This window comes from Micropterus salmoides, unplaced genomic scaffold (genome assembly GCF_014851395.1).
Source record: "Micropterus salmoides isolate LMB-PRFRI ecotype aquatic unplaced genomic scaffold, ASM1485139v1 Ms_hic_scaffold_8, whole genome shotgun sequence".
Lineage (NCBI taxonomy): Eukaryota > Metazoa > Chordata > Actinopteri > Centrarchiformes > Centrarchidae > Micropterus > Micropterus salmoides.
The window spans coordinates 33,698,799-33,718,100 of NW_024044570.1; the positions used below are offsets into that span (position 1 = coordinate 33,698,799).

The 19,302-nt window shown below is 40.2% G+C and overlaps 1 protein-coding gene across 1 annotated transcript in view; it reads left to right on the forward strand.

Annotated features, from left to right (window-relative positions):
- The window catches only part of znrf1 (zinc and ring finger 1), a 64,288-nt gene that overhangs the window by 38,706 nt on the left and 6,280 nt on the right, over positions 1–19,302 (forward strand). Inside the window, exons 2-3 of the mRNA XM_038706958.1 lie at positions 4,263–4,358; positions 19,150–19,255. Of these exons, the coding sequence (XP_038562886.1) occupies positions 4,263–4,358; positions 19,150–19,255 (202 nt within the window). The remainder of the gene's footprint in view (positions 1–4,262; positions 4,359–19,149; positions 19,256–19,302) is intronic.

The window sequence follows — 19,302 nt, forward strand, 5'->3', positions numbered from 1 at the left end:
TCACCTAGGATTTTTTTCAGGCGTGGTGGTCGACCCCCCTAAACCAGGAGTGTCGCAGAGTGGGCATGTTACGGATAGGTGGTGTTGTCGTTGACACGGTGCACACATTTTTTCCTGTTAGGCTCGTCACCTCGTCATTTGTATTGCTAAAGTTGCGGTCTCCTGATGGAGCTTGCTACGGTTATGCTAAATTCAGATATTGGGCAATGAGACCATGGATAGGGCCCTATGAAATTAGTTTAAATTTGCTGCCAGATTACATAAAATTTTTCCACTTACGTGTTTTACAATTTAAGCACATTTAGTCATCAGAAAAAGTGTGTAATCATGTGGTGGATGAATATGAAATATTACATATTGAATCAAAATCAATTAATTTGATGTATCATGCAATATAGAAAAATTCAAATGTATGTGCAATTATTTATGTGGACAATTCACAATAAATGTGTTGCAACAGTAAGTTATTAAAATACTATAATACTATTTAACAGGGGACAATTCACAATGAACGCATTGTTGCACCACATGTACTGTGAATTGTCCTCTATCAAATTCGTCATTACTTGACAGCCTCCATATCCTTCTGAACACACAGTATAAGTGGGTCTGGCGAGGCTACACTCACATGGACAGCGCTCCTCCCTGTTTACAAAGCCTGACCAGACATAACTTTTTTATTTTTAATTATTTCCGCCCACACAGCCACGAAGTCTACAACGAGCTCACGTCTTGCATCTGCCGATGTGGTTTCACTTCGGAGAGTTTGTTGAAGTGATGAGCTCTTGCTAGCTCGCCGTCTTTGATATGACGCCGTGTTTGTATGCGTGTATGCGTGTGTGTGCGTGGAGGAGACGCAAAGGGCTAAGCCCCGCCCTCGCTGAAACACCGAGGCAGCGCGTGGACAGAGGCAGCGCGTGGACAGAGGCAGCGCGTGGAAACACCGAAACACAAGTTGATCAAATACACGGTGTGGTGTGCATGGTTGTGCTCTTTCACAACACACACACTATCACATAGGCACCGCTATAATTCATTTATGATCCAGGCCTATGATTTATTTTTGTCCCTATCTGACCTTACACACTCCTTGATTATGAAAAGTCCTCAAGGATTTGTGGTGCTTGGCTGAAGTTGAAGGCAAATGCACACACATGCACACACACACACACACACACACCTCCCTGACTGCACAGCTAGAGTCCTGCTGGACCATGTATCATCATAACCCTTCATTTCTCCTCAAATGCCTGAACTCTCTCACCTTCCTTCTGCGCCTCTTTTTCACTCATTTCCTCAATCTCTCCTTCTGCTCGTCCCTATGGAGCATCTGAAAATAGCAGCCAAGGGAAAAGTGGGTCAGCTGCCATGTGGAGGGGGGGTCTGTGTATACTGAATTTGTCTGTGTGTAACCTAACAAACTACTGTACGTGTGTATGTCAGATTTTGAAGCTTTTTTAATGAAGTGTTGTTGAACTTTTCTGAGAGAAACAGCTGGTTGTGTTTGCAGACAGACCCTTTCAGAGTGTTTTAATCTTAAAGTATAATAAAATAATAATTAATTAAATAAATAGACAAATAACAAACATCAACTTCTAAGGTTACATCAAATTGCTTGATCTAAAACCAAAATATGTGCAATTTACAATGATATAAAACAGAGTCGTCACATTGAAGAAGCTGGAGTTTCTTAGAAAAACTTATTTATTTATTATTCACTTATTTATTTGCTCTGATTGGTTACATGTCGCGAATAATAGCCCATCAACACTTTGCTCCGGTGAGCAGCGTGTTGAAATTACTGAAGGTGCAATTAACATCAAAATAAGACGATCTGTTTCTATGATGACAAGCAGCGCAGTGTCCCTGTTTCACCAGCGTGAAGATGCCCGAAGTCACAGCTATGGGGTTTCCCTCAATGACACTCTCAAAAGTGATGGCTTTTAAACTAGTCGCTCAGCATGCATCTGTCTTCTGTTCACTGAAACTCTGCATCGCAATGTAACGTTATTTATTTCTTCAAAAAGTAACCGTGGCAGTAAAACTTTTTCTCATACTGTGATGGTTAAACTTTGCAATCAATCCACAGTTCAGCTGCGTGCCGAACCATGCGGAGGGAGGTATTTTTTCATGACAAAAAAACCCCTTTCAAAACATCTCCCCTCTGTTTTTTCACAAATCGCACCCTTTTATAGCCTCATAAACAGATAACATGGACAAAAGGAGGATCCATATGAGGATTGCAAGTACCGCGCAGGTGGATCAGCCTGACAGAGAGAGGGATGGAGGGGAGTGGGAGACAGTTGTGCGACTAGCCATTTCCTGTGAGCTAACTATTAACAATAACGATTTTAAATTAAATTGACAAAGGAGAGTTTTCAATTCGGGTTTAAATTTAATGAAGATATTGTTATAGTTACACTACATTCCCTAACCTACACCACCATTACATTTTTCCTGTCGCGCACCCCCTAGAGGCTCCACACTTTGGGAATCGCTGCATTATAGGAACCATAGATTTTTACCTCAGATTTTTACTGCGTAATAAAAGTCAAGCTATCTCGGCCTCTGCTGCAGGTTTTGACTTTCCTCTTTTTAATCTGTCTCTTGTTGTTCCCCAACTTTAAGGAAGTGTAATACTAAATCACTGGAGTACCCCTTTAAGTGCAAGTACAATTCTTTATACAGCCCTTTACTGCAAACCAAAATAAAAAGAGAAATGAGACAGTAACAAGAGAGAAAACATAAATAAACCAATCTAATACTGTCGGGAGTCCGTAGCACCGCTGACCTGAGAACTGCAAAGTGTGCAAGGAAAAACTCCCATAAACACCCCCAGAGAGTTTTATCTCTCTGGGGGTGAGAGATAAAACTCTCTGGGGGGAAAGCCTCCTGGCAGTGCTGCTGATTATATGTAAATCTCATTATACCACCACATGATTGTAGCACATATAAGATATCTGACTGTTCACAGTAGCTGCTATAATCACTACAAGATTGTGGCTTTGTCACCAGAGAGAGATACCTCCCATAGCATCTCTAATCTAATCAGTGATGACCAAAAGGTTCTGATAAAGAACACGTATGTGTATGCAGGCATCAGTGTATCGTGGTTTAAAATCATAAAGATCTCTCTATCACAGAGCAGTCGTGTCTGTTTTCAGCGTTGTGCAAACTCGGCTCATGTGGCCCAGTGGATGATTTAATTATCTGCTATGTGTTAAACTAATATGGTTAGGCTGAATGAGCCCCAACTGCACAGGAGGCAACTATACTGAGACGGCTCCAACATTATGAAAAAAACAAGAAAGGTACTGTGTAAAAATGTGGGTAAGAGTGGGCAGCCAAAATGTTCGTCCATGCACTGTAGAACAACACAGACTCAGTTCAGTTAAATTTTATTTATATAGCGCCAATTCATAGCAAAAGTTATTTTATTGCACTTTTTTATAGAGAGCAGGTCTAGACTGTAATGTTGTATAGTATTGTATTATACTATTATTTTCCCACCATGCACTTAGCAGGGAAGTACTCTGGTAAAAACCTTGAATAGAACCGTGACTCAGGGTGGGCAGCCATCTGCCTCGCCCGTTTGAAATAAATAATAGTACTCATATTGATAGCAATATTAATAGTAATAATAATAGGATTAATAATGATAATGATAATTGTAGCAACGGGTGATGAGCATGTGGGCAGCAGTCTGTCTGCAACCACAGATCCAGACCCCACAGCTCCGGAGCCAGAAACACCTGGACGACGGTGTTTGTCTGTGCCTTCCAACAGCCTTACAAATCACTGTTAAAACATAAATCTATTTTATGATGTACCATTGCTATAGTAAAGGTTTGATTAGGTTTAGGAATAAAAACAATTTGGTAAGGTTTAGGTTTAGCTTCGTCGTCAAGGTTAGAATAATCAAATGGTTAAGGGGAAACTGTGGTCATAAAAAAACCCACTGACTATCTGCTGGAAATGGGAGATAAACAGACTTATTCATCCAGTCTGACCTCCTTCCTAAACGGACTTTGCAGAATGTATCCCTCCACTGTGGCTCAGCAAGCAAAAAACTGTTCCACGAAACATGTATCATCATTTAAATCTGAAATATATTATTCACCTTTCATTTATGTAAAGATTTTAAAAGCAGCCCTGGTTTAAGGGTGCTTTACAAAAACGGATGATGATGAAGCTGGTTTATTTCAGAGGTCTGTGAATATATTAGAATTTTTCACTGATGTGTTCTCTGCTGTTCTTCCTAGGATTCAAGTGTCCTGTCTGCTCTAAGTCTGTGGCGTCCAGTGAAATGGAAGTCCACTTCATCATGTGTCTAAGCAAGCCTCGCCTCTCCTACAACGGTAAGGAGTGCCCTTGTATCTTTCTGTTCTCACCTTCTCTTTATATGACAGGAGGCTACTGTAGATCTGATATTGGGTGGAAAAGCCAGGCTCACTGCTGTGCCAGTAAACGCCAAACTGATTTTGGCTCGGGTTCTTCAAGATGATGTACTGTTTTCATGTTTATTGGTCCCCCCAGTGTTGTGCCCAGTCTCCTCTCACTGCTGCTGTGCTCATAAATATTCACGACAAGGTGGGTGGGTCTACATACTGACGCGTGTTGTCAAGCTAGTCCTTCCAAAACATGATAAATATGAATGAGGGGAAATGAGGAAAATCATAAAAATTCATAGAAATGAGTTTACACAACCTGCCATATTCAGTCATGCACTCTTGAAACTTGAAAACACAGACACAACTGAGGCTGCCAAGACGCCTAATGGCAATCAACCCCTGCTGGAACATGTAACCTGTTTAGTTTCACAAGATGTTAGTGGTCCCTTCTGAGATGTCTGTGTCTTTTTAGCATTTGGTTTCCATCTACTGGAGCAGCAAGCTACTGGTCTCACTCCAGAAGAAGCCCTAACCGTAACCCTACAGTAGAGACAGAGGTAGCATTAGTTGCCATAGTGTTGTACTGTTGGATATGCTTCAGATGAACTCTGGGATAGATGGCTCATTTAAGCTGCTGTGAAAACCAAGAGCCCCTGAGAAGGTGGTCTTGTTGGAATCCCGACTAATAATATTCACAATCAGTTCTGCTGCTGCATGCTATGACACTAGTGAAGATACATAAACATAAGGCTCAGCAGAGTGCTCAGCAGAAGGAGAGTTTCCTCTGTGGGTCCATGCAACCATATGACTAATTTAAAGTCTACAGCTCTTGATTTGTTAGTCATATGAAATGAAAGCTGTGAAAGCAACCTTAAAACAAATGTGTCACATTTTCTGATCAATAAATGACCACCTTGCCATTTTATAGAGAGACAAAATTCTACTCCACTTAACAATAAGTGCTCTTAATTGCAAAATGTTCTAAATACTAATACATTATAAACTGCCTCAAACAGCTTAGCAATACTGTCTATATATGTCTATATAATACTGTCTAATATCTTTATTATTCGTGTTGCTGTTTTCCTTGATTTTATCATATACCTTTTATTTTAAAGGTTCATAGTACCAGAACTTTTAATGTCTTGCATTGTCTTATTGTGTTTATGTTTCATTTAATTCTGACTTGCTGCAAAAAAAGAATCCTCTGAATGAAACTGTGTTAGCATCTGTTCTACTGACATTAGCTCTTAGCTCTGAAAGGATCTTTTGAAGAAAAGCTCAAATAGAAATATGATTCTGGTGATAAGAAGAATTGGTGTCCACTGCACATGACAGTAAAAACTGACCGCTTTGTCAGTTTAATCAGATAAACCCATCATTTGTTAGTTAGCATTTAACAACTACAGCTCCCATGAGTTGCTAGCAGTGCTATCAAAACCTTTTGAGATCTGCAGTTGTTGAATGCAAACACAAAAAACTGTCATTTTTAAAACCTGGTTAAGATGACATGCTGTTCAAATGTTATTAGAGATTATTCAGAGCCAATGGTTTACCAGGGGTAGCATTATATTGATAATTAGTGTGTCCATGTTTTTTTATTATCACTTATCAATTACATTTTCCACTGGAACAATCTACAGAAATATAGTTTGTTTAATATTTAAGCCTGAATCCAAGTCTTAGAAAGTCTCAGCCTCTTACATATTACATAGAGGAGATGACCTCTTCTCTTTAATATAAGTGACACAAGTAGGTTATATAACAAATAAAAAAAATGGATTGATGACATTAGTAGTGAATGATTCAGAATCATGGCTGAATACCACCTAAAGAAACTTCGTCCAAAGAACCACAGCAATTAGTGCAAATAAAGAGACAATCAACACAAGGAAGTCCCCTGCTAGTTTTCAGGCTGGGAGGATGAGAAGGAGAACAGAAGAATGATACACCAGCAGATTTGAATGCATCAATAGTGCTGCACAGTTTACTTTACTAAGCAAATCATTGCATATTCCAGATTCCAGAATTTATGGCAATTGTGTCTCTCCAACAGTTTGAATTTTCCTCAGTACTACAGTATTTCACAAATGAATCAGCTGGGATGACTGCCAAAAATGACAGAAACAGCCTTAATATGCTGACCCCAAAGCTTTTAACACACATTACTTGACAAAAGTCTGAGTTCAGAAGCTTGCGGTTTAATTTTAGAATGTAAAGTAGCATTTTAAGATTGTGCTTAGTGTGTCATCATACAAATAAAGTTTGCCATCAATAACCTCGAAGATCAGTGCTCATCGTGGTCTCACTGGGTTTCCATGTGACGTCAAAAGAAAAGCCATTGTAACAGTGTTGGGTGGGGCTGTGGGGCCCAGGCATGTCAGGGTCTTTTATTTTTCTTTATTGATTGTCTGTAGTGCTGCTCTGTGGTGCTCTCTTAGCTCATCTCTCACTCTTTCTCCATGCTGCCCGTCTCTCTTTCTCTATGTTATTCAACCACCAGTTGACTGATTCGTTTTCATGAGCGCTAATTTATTACCCACATAAGTGTGTTTAATGTTTTGGGGAAGTGATGCCTGCTGTCAGTTGTAGTGAAGGAATACAGCAGATGTTTGGGTATATGATACATCGTGTACATTAAAACATTTGAACTAATACTACCACTAATTCAATATAGCTGATAGCTACGGGTTGTTAGGTAGTATTGCACATCCCACTGTAATTGCATTAGTAACCGCATTAGGAAGAGATCTCTTCACAGTCAGTATGGACAGGAAATGATTTAATTGAACAAAAACTATTTGTTGAAAAATGCAAACGTAACAAACAGGTGAAAAAAATGCCCATCCCGCTTTCTCAGAGCCTGGGGTGATGTGTTCAAATTGCTTGTCCTGGGCCACCAGTTATCATCAGGGCACGGAAAGGTGGCTGTGGTTTGAAGCATGCAAACGTTCAAAAAATGATGCGCTCTGATCCTGATAATGGACATAAACTGCCTGAGAAATATTCATTTTATTTAGAATATTTAAATGCTACATCCCTGTTTGATGCCTGTTTAATTGTTGAGTCTGTCAGTCCGTCTCAGCTTTAGTATAGAAAATAATGATCCAAATTTGAGCCTTTTTAGAAGCCAATTGGTCATACCACCAATAAGACCTGGAAGGATGATGCGAGTTGCTGCTGACTTATAAGACCCATAAGGTCCTAACATCATTCGTGTTTATTGTTACTCTGTGTCCATAGTGACACTCAGAGCTATTTATGAATGAAATAAAAATGTACATAAAGTGCAAAATATGTCAGTAATATGTAAATGCTCCATATAGCACCTTTCTAGTCTTTTTGACCACTTAAAGCATTTTCACTCTACATCTGCATTCACTTTTCACACACACTGGTGGAACAGCCACCAGGGGTTCAGTAGCTTACCCAAGGGTATTTTGACATGCAGCCTGGAGGAGCCAGGGATTGAACCACCAACCTTTTGATTAATGGGCAACCTGCTCTACCTCCTGAGCCACAGCCGCCAAAGATTTATATAGATTTTAGATTTAGATACAGCTGCAGACACACTGTCTACCTTCCAGTCTACTGTTGAATATCTTGAGCAGGCTGCTCTTTTAATTATGGCCTGGGCTGCCACTCCTGGCTGCTTGGAGACACAGGATTGACAGCAGTCATGTCTGTTCATTGCCCGGAGCAAGTGGGTGATTGACAGTTACTTGTTTGACTCAAGACTGTGCACATGTATGTCTGATCTGGAGCCTGAAGGTCACCTTGAAGAAGTCTGTGTTTGTTTGCGTATGTGTCTGCATTGTGGGGGCGGTGTTGTTTCTGGGGATGCTGATCATGTAACCACACAGACGCAATCATGTAAAGTTGTTAGAGGGAGGGAGAGGAGAAAAAGTAATTTTACAGCTCCACAAATAGCGGTCAACTAAAGGCCCACAAGGCCAGGGCAGTAAAAAAAATCATGTAAGTTTCAAGCTGGCAGCTGAATTCAGACTGTGAGGCGAAAGAAGACTGAGTGACAGAGACTGAGAGAGGAGAGTGAAACTGTCTTAAGGAAGATGGGATCCAGAGTGATGGAGTGCCCCGATGGCTGATAACGGATGAGAGGAGAGAGGGTAAAAGGAGAAAGACTCCTATAATTCCTCTCTTTTTCTAAGGCTCTGTCTGTCCTGTCACTCTTTATTTCCAGCAAATTACTCTCTCTCGTTCTCCCTCTGTCCTTCTCTCCTCTACGTGAGTCTGCTTGTCTGTCCGGCTCTGTTCCCGCTGTGTAATCTCTCTGTAATTTCTCTCTGTCTTTTTTCCCTCTCTCTCTCTCTCTCTCTCTCTCTCTGTTCTCTTGGGTTTTTGAGACCCACAAAACGGGCCGAGCTGCAGAGCTTATCTCGTTTCCCAGCATTCTCAGGGGTCTCTTGTCAATCACCTGGGCCTACTGACTGTCGCACATCAGCACATCTCTGAGCAAGGTCGTTACACATACACACATTTACTGTACAATAGATGCAGGAATTTAATCAGACTCTTAAAGGACTGACTTTGTGGGAATTTAGCCCAACAGATTTTAGCTTAAAGCCATCTGCATACATGCACTACTTGTCTGCTGAATGTTAATGCAGTGTATTACAGTGTATTACAGAGCCACAGTGGTGTTTAACTTACATTTAGTATAGTTTATGTTCATACACGTTTTACATATAGTTTGTCTTTCTGTCAGCCCCTGCTTAATTTCACTATAGTATGAAAATCACTTGCTTCTGTGTTTTCTTTTACTTTCCAAATTCCAAGACAACAGCATTTGCAGTCAGGAATTGATTCATGATTTTAACAAAGTTAAACGATGAGTAGTTTGTGGGCACAGAACAAACTACAGACATTTTTCCCATGAAAATATACATGTGCAACAGTGCATCATCGTAACCTGGTTTCATCCATATCCACAAAACTCACCAACGCTCTCTCCTAAAATGATTTTCCCAATTTCTTAGCTGTAATATACATTACCGGAATTGTAGGATGCAGTCTCAGCCTCTGCTGCATTCATTTTCACTTTTTACAGTCTGTCTTTCACACCGTGCAGCATTGTGGAAGTGCTAAGGCCCCATCCATACTACGAAACAAATACGATCTCCGTCCCCGCCAGCGTTTTAGCTGCGTATCAGAGTTGATCTCCATCTATACAAACGACTGAAAACGCCCATCTGGTGGTCGTTCACATACACTGGGCATGCGCGTGCCGGTGTAAACATGAAGTAGATGGTCTATTCTGTAGTTACAGAAGATTTGGCAAAAGAATAAAGTACTAGAGATGAAGAACCACATCAGATTTTTTTGCATGGACCAATAACGAGCTGGGACTGTTACTGAATGTAACACGGGAGTTAAAAGCTGCTGTGATGCGGAAACCAGACTGGGAGTCGTCAAAAGTAAATACGGCTACATGCTCAGTACAAGTGTAGACTGTAAGTGTTATTTGCACGGTACAGAATATTTTAATAAAAATACCAAATCAGAAACTCTGTCAGCAGCATCCTGTTTCTGCTTTGCATGACTAATAAGACCCAATCAGAGAGCCAAGTGTGAGCGTCTGCGTCATCGTTTCTAAAGTCCTCCGTTTTTGCCCGTCCCCACTTAAAATGCTCTCCAGAGTTTTAAAACAAAAAACAGTGTCGGCAGTGTTTTCAGACTTCTCCGTTTTAGTCTGGACGGGAGGTGCAAACGTAGCAAAATTCAGTATGTGGATGGAGCCTAAATCCCCCCGAGTAGGCTACTCTGCTATTTGACTGTTATAGTCCTTCAAGAAATTGTAAACCACTGCTCTAAACAATTTATTATTTTATCTGTGTGGTGTGGTTAAATACTAAAAACAGCACATTTACATAGGATGGAGATGCTGAGAGACTCCTGACATTTTCACTGCATACCAAAATCAACTAGGGGAAATTATTTCACAAATGATGCTAAATGTTCCATCTTTGCTGCTCTGAATGAACAGACACAAACCAGTTTTGTGGGTCTCTCTGCTTGCCTACTGTGTGTGTCTATGTGTTGATGCAGGCATACCGCGCATTAGTTTATGTGAAGCAGGTGAGGGTTATAGGTAGCACACTGAGTCCACGTGAGCTGACCACTGGATCTTTTCTGGGCTTTGACTTTGCATGATGATATTTTAATGCCTCCCACTAAATATAGCCCACATGCACAGAGAGAGGGAGAGGGGGCCACACACAGAAGCAAGGGGGCTGGTATGGAGACACAGAAAGCAAGAAAGTGCATGTGTTAGAGAGATAAAGGTAAAGAGACATGCAGTTTGCCTCTTGCAGCTCAGGTCACCGCAGGGCACAGAAAGATACAAGAAAAAGGGAATTGAGTGCTGTGATTCAGAGAGGCAAAGAGCGACTCCTCTAACTCATAATTGATGTGAAGGTGTTGGTTGCCAAATGTCTTTTGGCAAGCCAGCAATGGGGAGAGACAGCTGAAAGTCAAGAGGGAAACAGGGGCAAGTGAGGAGAGGGCTGATGATTGAGGGAACGGGGAAAGTCAGCAAGACCTGAGAGCACACACACACACAGATTTATACTTGTCTTATGCCATTTCTTCAGATTCTGATCATATTCTCATTGGTTACGTATGCCTAAGGATGTAAATGTCAGTCAGTCCATCCATCTGTCCGTCTGTAAATTTGTCAGTTTCAACACTTTATCCAGAGAAGGATATCTTGGCAACTACTGTCACACTGCTATAACATTTAACATTTTCATGGTTCCCAGAGGATAAAACCAAATGACTTTGATGACCTTCTGTCCTTTCTCCGAGTACCTAGAGGAGGCTAAGATTGCCATGAAACTTTCTTTCAGCACAGCCATGCTCCCCAGAGGGTGAACCATTTTTATGTTCACCCTCGGAAACACTCCATAAAATGTTCCTCTTGTGCAGAAAATTGCAACTTTTCACTTTACCACTCTCATTAGCGTCACTTCAAGCAGCAACATGCCGCTGTTTTCAGTGAAAAAGCTCGGCTAAATGCTCTGGACATTACCTTGACAGCATCGGTCGACAGGGACAGGTACAGACGTGAGATAGTTAGCGACTAGATGGTGAACATAGTGGAACATTTAGCTGCTAAAAAGCCAGATGCAGATTAAACCATGATAATGTCCCCATCATGAAGCTTGCTGAGCATGTTCATGCTCCCAATGGATAAACACTTTTGATTTCAGTTACCCCATTAACTTTTCTCCAACACAAGCTTCAAGATAGACTGTAAGAATAGAAAAATCTGAGGCTGCCCTTCCAAGAAGAATGACTGCAGAAAGTGCCACAAATGAATTGAGTGTCTCAACAACTACTGGATGTATTGTCATGAAGTTTGGCGCACACATTCACTTTCCCCTCAGGATAAATTGTAATTTCCACTGCTAATGAACAAGTCAAGTTTGGTCTGACACGCTTTCAGATGAATGAAGGAATCTGCAATCAGTAGTTGATGTATGTACAAGTTTTCCATTACGGTATCCTTCACAGCTAAGTACTTTCTGCTGATATGTGACAAGGTTAAAACTGACTCTGCATTGGCCAGGAGTTGAGCCCAGACCTCCAGCGTGGCAGGCAAGAATTCTATCACTGAACCACTGATGCTTGAAAAAGCTAACCTGTAAGGGTTTCTGGTGGAATTCTCACTTGGCCTCTGTGGCGGTGAGAATCCTACCACTGGACCACCAACGCTTAGTGAACTAGTCTAACGTGGAATGACACTCTTTCAGGATTGAAGACACACCTGCTATTTGGCCAGTTTCAAATCCACATGCTTCAAACAATAAAAGCCTTCAAACACACTTCCTCAGTCATCTTGATCTTGACCGGATAGCCATCAAATTGTGTATTGTGTAAGTTCATGGTCCCCTCAGGATACATTGTTATTTCCAATGCTAACTTGGCCTCCGTGGCCATGAAACAGCTCTTGTCTGTTATTATAAAGATTGCAAATATAAAGACAAAACATATGGGTTACAGAATGGATTAGCACACGCAGGTAGCAGGTGTTGTCTGAGCTACGGAGAGAGCTGGAGGTGAGTAAAAAGTGTTTTGCGGTGAAAAAGTAGCTGCCTGCTCTCATTGGCTGGATGAAGATGTCGAGTTGGCTGACTCTTCTAGATATTTGGCAGATTTGGCAGATATCTGGCAGACGTCGGCGATGTGTCAGATATGTGTCGGAGTGCCGTTTTGATGCGTCGTGTAGTTCACATATAACAACTGGCGACCACCAGTCGACCGCTGATTTCCCCACGTTCACAGCCTGACGGTCGTCAAGCTCGGCGAGCGGCAAATCGGGCTAAAAATCGCTCTTTACAAGTTGCAGTCTCCGGTTGTTGTGCTGTTCTAGTGGGCATGGACCAACAACATATTTTGTGCTTTTATTTGGAGGACCACTATATTGTTAGTTATCTTCAACACTTTCATATGAGCATTGCAGATACTCAGTGACCACTACACTTTAAGACTATTCCTTAGTATTGTACAGAATGTTGTACTGCAGTGACCTAGTTTCAGGTCCAAAAAACTGGATATCGAGTCACATGCTAGTACATAAGCAGCCAAAAGCTCCCTTATGTATCTTCAAGATCAGGACAGGCTTCATAAATGAACAGTAAAATTTCCTAATCAGCTCTAGAATTCATCGGGAGTCAGTGGAGGTTAGTTAAAACAGCAGTGACATGCTCCTATCTGATCCAGTTAAAAGCCTTGCAGCTGCATTTTGCATTGCAATCGATGTAGAGAGTTTTGGCTGAGGCGGGACAATGATGAGTTAGGGCTCTAACTTTATCCATGACCTCATTTTTTAAAGATTTCACGGGTGAAGGAAACAAGCATCAACAACACTCTTCACTTGATTATTAAAGCTGGGGTCAGATGTTGACTTTAGATTTAATACACTTTGCACTCGCCGTCAAACGGGATGCGGACTTTTTGGGAGTTGAATAATCTCTGAGCGTTTCCTGCTTGGATTTGAATGCTACGGATATTTGAGGAAGAGGAAGAGGAGGAGTAGAGCTGCTGTGTTGTTATCAGACAGTGTATGTAGATTCCTGCAATTTAATCCGGAGAGCTCTGTTGGAGAGTTGCTGGGTGTTTTCAGGGGGTTGACGGAGGACAGAGGGATAGAGGGATGTGCTACAGTGAACACTAGAATAAAGGAGGGGGGTCAAAAGAGCAGAGAAAGATAGAGAGAGGAAGGAGAGAGGGAGGAGGAGAGAGGGGTTATGGGAGTTTGTTGAGGAACTAAGCTGATTTGCAGTCAGAGCATATGTGTTCTGTCTCTTATTCCATCTCACAGTCTACCCCCTCTTCTTATTGGCCCCAAAAAGAGGATTTATTTTGTATCAAGGCAATAATGTGTGACATTTTCATATGAATAAATGTTAATGTTGGTTCCCTCTGTGGCAGTGCAATAGTGATTGAACATCTATCCAGTTGGGTTGTAAAGCATGCATTTATTCAAGTGCTGTAATTCTGTCACTTTATTACAATTTCATTAGGCTGTACTTCATATGACAGTGATCTTTTTGCAGATACAGGTTATTATTCTAAACACTGTAAAAACAGACCCTTTTTCACAATTACAAACAATTATGACATAGTTTACTGTGAATTTTAGCAATACAAGCTGCGTGGCTCCAGTGATGGCAATGTTGGCGTGTTGGTCCACCTTTGACCAGACTGAAATAGCTGAAAAAATCATTGTCAATAAATTTAATTGTCCCGATGAATGCTAACAACTTTGGTGATCCCCTGACATTTCTTCTAGTGCCACCATGAGGTTCACATTTCTTTTTCTGTGTCTTTGGTATCCATGTCCCCTAATAAGATTAATTGTAAAACTCTGGTGATCTTTTGACTTTTCATCTCTTGACCAAATTCCTGCAGAACTAATGACAAGGAGGCAGGCAGAAACCAAATCCAAAAGGCACAGGTAATAATCTCCATAAATAATAAGTCCATAAATCCGAAAAGAAGTCAAGAAACACGGGAAGAGAACACAAGAGGCAACAGCAACCCTTGACAATATACGAGACGACTAACACTAAACAGCGGGATGACACAGTCTTAAACACACAAGAGGGAAGTGATTAATGATACCGATTTCAATATTTGAGGATTTTAATATCCGACATGCCGATATTATTTTTTCCCCCTTCTTTTCAGTAACAAACAACATGAACAAAGATAATTCCTAACATTTGTTGTTATGAGACCTCACCAAGATAACATAACAAAATGCACAAATGAGTACACAGTAGTACAACAAAAAATATATTAAAGTTTTGATAAATAAGAGTCAAAACTACAAAAATATTTAAAGATTCATTGTAAACTATAGAGTACTACAACTAATGAACATTAAAAGAAATAGTGTATGTCGCCAATTGTGTGGGGCTGCCAAACAGAAGCTATAAATGATATAATACTAATATACTACTACTAGTACTAACAATAATAATAATATATATTTATCATGTCATTACAATTATTATATTACATTATAATGAGAAACAGGGCTCTCCCAGATGGGCAATATATTATTTGTCATGTAGTTATTACCTCATAATCTGCCACAAGGACTATTGTCAGTGTAGCATATTCACATTTATCCCATTACCAGCACTCTTTAATTCTATCCAAAGATTCACAATTTTTTCAACCACCGTTTATGATACAGTGAGCCAGAGAAACACTGCTCTTGAATGCATCTAATACTACATGACTGTCTACAAAAGGACCTTCAAATTTGAGATTTCACCTATGGATATCACACGTTGCACATTTGAAAGAGGAGCCAGATAGCTTTGTATGGCAGGAAGCTGTTTTAGATACTTGTTCAGCTCACGTTTATTTACATGTCCCCTCTGGTTTAATCGTTTCCAATGTACCGACTGTAACTACAGACAAGCGACTCGCAGATATATTTAGATTATATTTAGAAACACTATAGTTTAACTGCTCATTAACGTTAGCGCTCTTCCACTGATAAACATGGCATTAGCTAGCTTTGTGAGGAAGCTAATTTAGCAATGTGCTAAATATTTTGAAGTGATGAACTAGATAGAAATGAAAGGACTGTTCACTAGAACTGGACCATTGTTTCAGAAATAAATTGACAATCACATTTGTCAACAGCGTAGCCTCCACCACTCACCTACTGTAACATTAGACATACTGCTTTGACCCGGGAGAGGTCTGTGACAAACGGGAGGGTTAGCAAGTATGGTTATGAATGTTTTCAGGAGAGGAGAAGTGATGCGGGCCATTTTTATAACAAATGACCAACTCGCCGGTAACACAACCACTCTCCACTCTCCCTTCCTGTTTGTGCATTCTCCTGTAGACTCCGGTCAGCTGATTGTGTTGTGGTGCAGCCAGGTTATCAGGGGAGTTGCAGAGCGCCCTCTGGTGGGAAAACTATGCAACACTCGAGACATGAGTGAAAGATCCGACTCTGTTTTTTTTAATTGCTAATAGTCTTTAATAGTTTAATAGTCTTTGATCTAATCAGTTGTTACTAGTAAAACCGGAATAGTTTCTAGTAGCTAATGGAATAGTTACTAGTAACTAGTAAATAAGTCATAGTAGCTTTAAAATAGCGACTAGTAAGTTTTATGGAATAAATTTGAAAATGGCTTGCCATAGTAATTCGATTCTTTGAATTCTTTAATTCCCACATTGTTTACACCCTGTTTATTAGCTGGCAGTTTTCTTTACTGCCTTGTAAGGCACATTTCTATGTTTCTTGCGTTACCGCCACCAACTGTCAATTAGTGGAATAGAAAACAAGCAGCAGAATATGTATCCCATCTCATCATGGGTGCATGTGTGTCCTGGTGTGTATAGATCACTGCTAGATCATCAACTCATCAGATGGATTATCAGTTTTCTGTCACCAACAGAACTTAGAGGTCATAAATGGTCTAGCATTCAAATCCCTTTGTCCTACCAGCTTCCAGGGCTGTATCCTTGTTCTCCCTTATTCTTTTATCTTATATACAGATGATTGACATAATAAATACAAATATCTCCATATTGTGAAATGTGTTGATGACAGTGTTCTTCCATCTCCTCTTAGTCAGATAAATCACATGGGCCCATACAGCTATAGATCATTAGATTAGATTTAAATGTATCCATGCCCACAGAAATGATCATTTTACCAAATGACAGCTGCTTTACATTCCTTTGTCAAAATTAATTACAAGGTGTCATTAACCTCAGCTCCAAAACTATTGGTAAACCACAGGTCTCTTTCTCACATAATACTGAACATGTCCTTAAGAAGGTAAATATGATTATCAGTGACCTCACACATATTCTTTATGAATTCTTCAAGCTAATTCCATAATTGCTTTTTACATTACCTGCATGTAAAACCAATATAAGGATGTTTGGTTTTATTGCAGAAGCCGAAAGGCTTGTGAAAATCCTTAATTAAAGTGATGGTCAGTGAACGCTGTCTGTGCACTGATAAAATTTGCCTTTATGGTCTTGGAAACTGTTGGTCATCACTTTTCTTAAATCTTTACACTCAGATTTGTATGTGTTATTGTGTTGTGTATATTGTGTGAATGAATTGTTTTGCGTGGTTTTATGCTTGCAAACCAGCTCACCTTAAATAATGGGCTTTAAGGGAGAAATAAAGCATTTTGAATCGAATTGAATACCTACCATGAGTGAGCAGACAAAGAGAAAAGTAATGAGTAATGAGCAGTCAAAGAAGGAAAAAAACTTGCAATAAAATATGCCAAGTCAGTTCAGCAACAAAGATGACAAGAAAAAAAAGAAACAAGCTGATATTTGGTGATGAGCTGCGACCAGCTCAGCTCTGAATTGACTCACTGTGGATTAGAAGCTAGGGTTTCTGCTTCTGCCTTACCAACCAGCCAATATCAAACCGGAGCAGCAGCTGGCTGCAGAGTCTTTGTAGCTGTGCCCCACAGAAATAACACGTTGTACTATGTCATCTGCTATAGTTTCAGGTTTTTAGGTTTAGTGTTGTAAGTATAAAAGGAGTCTGTTTAAACAAGTCACTTAACTACACTAAAGACACAAACAGAGGAAAAGAGAATCTGCATGTGATGGAACGCAGCGATCGATCAGTGACAAGTGATGTGAATAACAAATGAAAATGTACGGGAAGTGTTAAATGATAGATGAAACCAACGGAAAGCCAAGCTTGTGGTGATAAACTTGCAACAGTGACAAACATGCCTGAGACCGCAGCCATGTGAGCGGCTGTTAAAATCAGCGTGGACTCGGTGCGTGCAGGCCTTTTTTAATACAGTTTATGATGCAGGCACATAAGGGAAAAAAGGCATGCTCTTCTCTTTCTTTCGGTGTGTTGCTTGCGTGTTTTGCTGCAAGCAAAACCATACAAATAGTAATTATTTGCTGGGATCTGGTTACAAAAAGTATCGACTGAAGTACTGGTTTGAATGGAGACGATCGATTCTTCTCGAACTGGGCTACTGTAGGCCTACTGTTTCAGGAGATACCATAAAGGTATCGAGTAGCGATACCCATCCCTATAGCTGTCTAACCAACAGTTTTATATATATTGTTATGTTTGTTTATGAATTTGTTCCTTCATACACTTCATGCCACCTACCACCGAAATACAGCAAATAATTGAACTGTACAGGCCTTTCACTCTGGTGCCAGCAGCTGAATGTAACACAGAGGTTCAGAGGTTAGCCCCCAAGTTAGCTACAACTAACAAGCAGTCTGTTACACAAGTAATATTTATTTGCTTTTCATTAATTTATTTGTTCCTTTAGTATATATTTTCATTTCTATTTTAGGTGTAGGGTGTATATATTTTCTAAACTTAAGAACTTTGGTATTTTTTATTGTTATACGTCTGCATTGGTTGGCATATTGCATGTGTACTGGTGAACTGATTTATATATGATTTTTATTGATATGCTGTACATGTAAGTGCAATATATATATATATATATATATATATATGGTCCACTTTTCCCTAAAGCAGCAATTTTGAAAGCTGTCTGTGTTCAAAGGCCTTGAAGACTCACTTCCTTAGTCAGCTTCTTTCTCTCTGAATTAAAACAATTTAAAACAATTTTGGTCAGTTGACTTTTTTTGCATTTCTGTTTTTCTCAAATACAAAAGGTTGATGTCATGTACTTCTGCACCAATCAGGATTTAACAACATTTAAATCTGAGTCCGATGACAGTTTGAGGGTTGTTCGGTTACTGTCAGTCAAGTCTGATTAAACCACACCCAGAGAGTTTCAACTGTTTCAGTTTTCAACTGTTAAACATGTAATAAATAGTTATCCTGTAAACTGTATTTTAGATATTATATAGCCTTATACTGTACATAGACTATTCAAGACTTTTAAGAGGCTGCATTCATTACAGTAAGTAGATTTTTGGAAATAAAAATATCCAGTGGTGAATTTCCATGTGATGGACGCTGTTATTTTTCTACAGTGGAAACAGACTCCAGGCTCCTAATTCATCTTGAAACTCCTTGTGCATTTTCATCGATACTAGCAAAATCTACCCACTATATCTACTTTGTGTAATGCACCAACCTGCTCTCCTTACTGCTCTCTGCTGTGTTTGATATTCTGTTGGAGTCTGAAATTGTGGCTGTCTGGTGAATACTGATACACGTTCTGCCCTGTGTGTGTGTGTGTGTGTGTGTGCGCGCGCGCATGTGCGCCTGCCACTTTAGATGATGTGTTGGCGAGGGATGCCGGTGAGTGTGTGATATGTCTAGAGGAACTGCAGCAAGGGGACACCATAGCCAGACTGCCGTGCCTCTGCATCTACCACAAAAGGTGACACACACACACACACACACACACACACACACACACACACACAC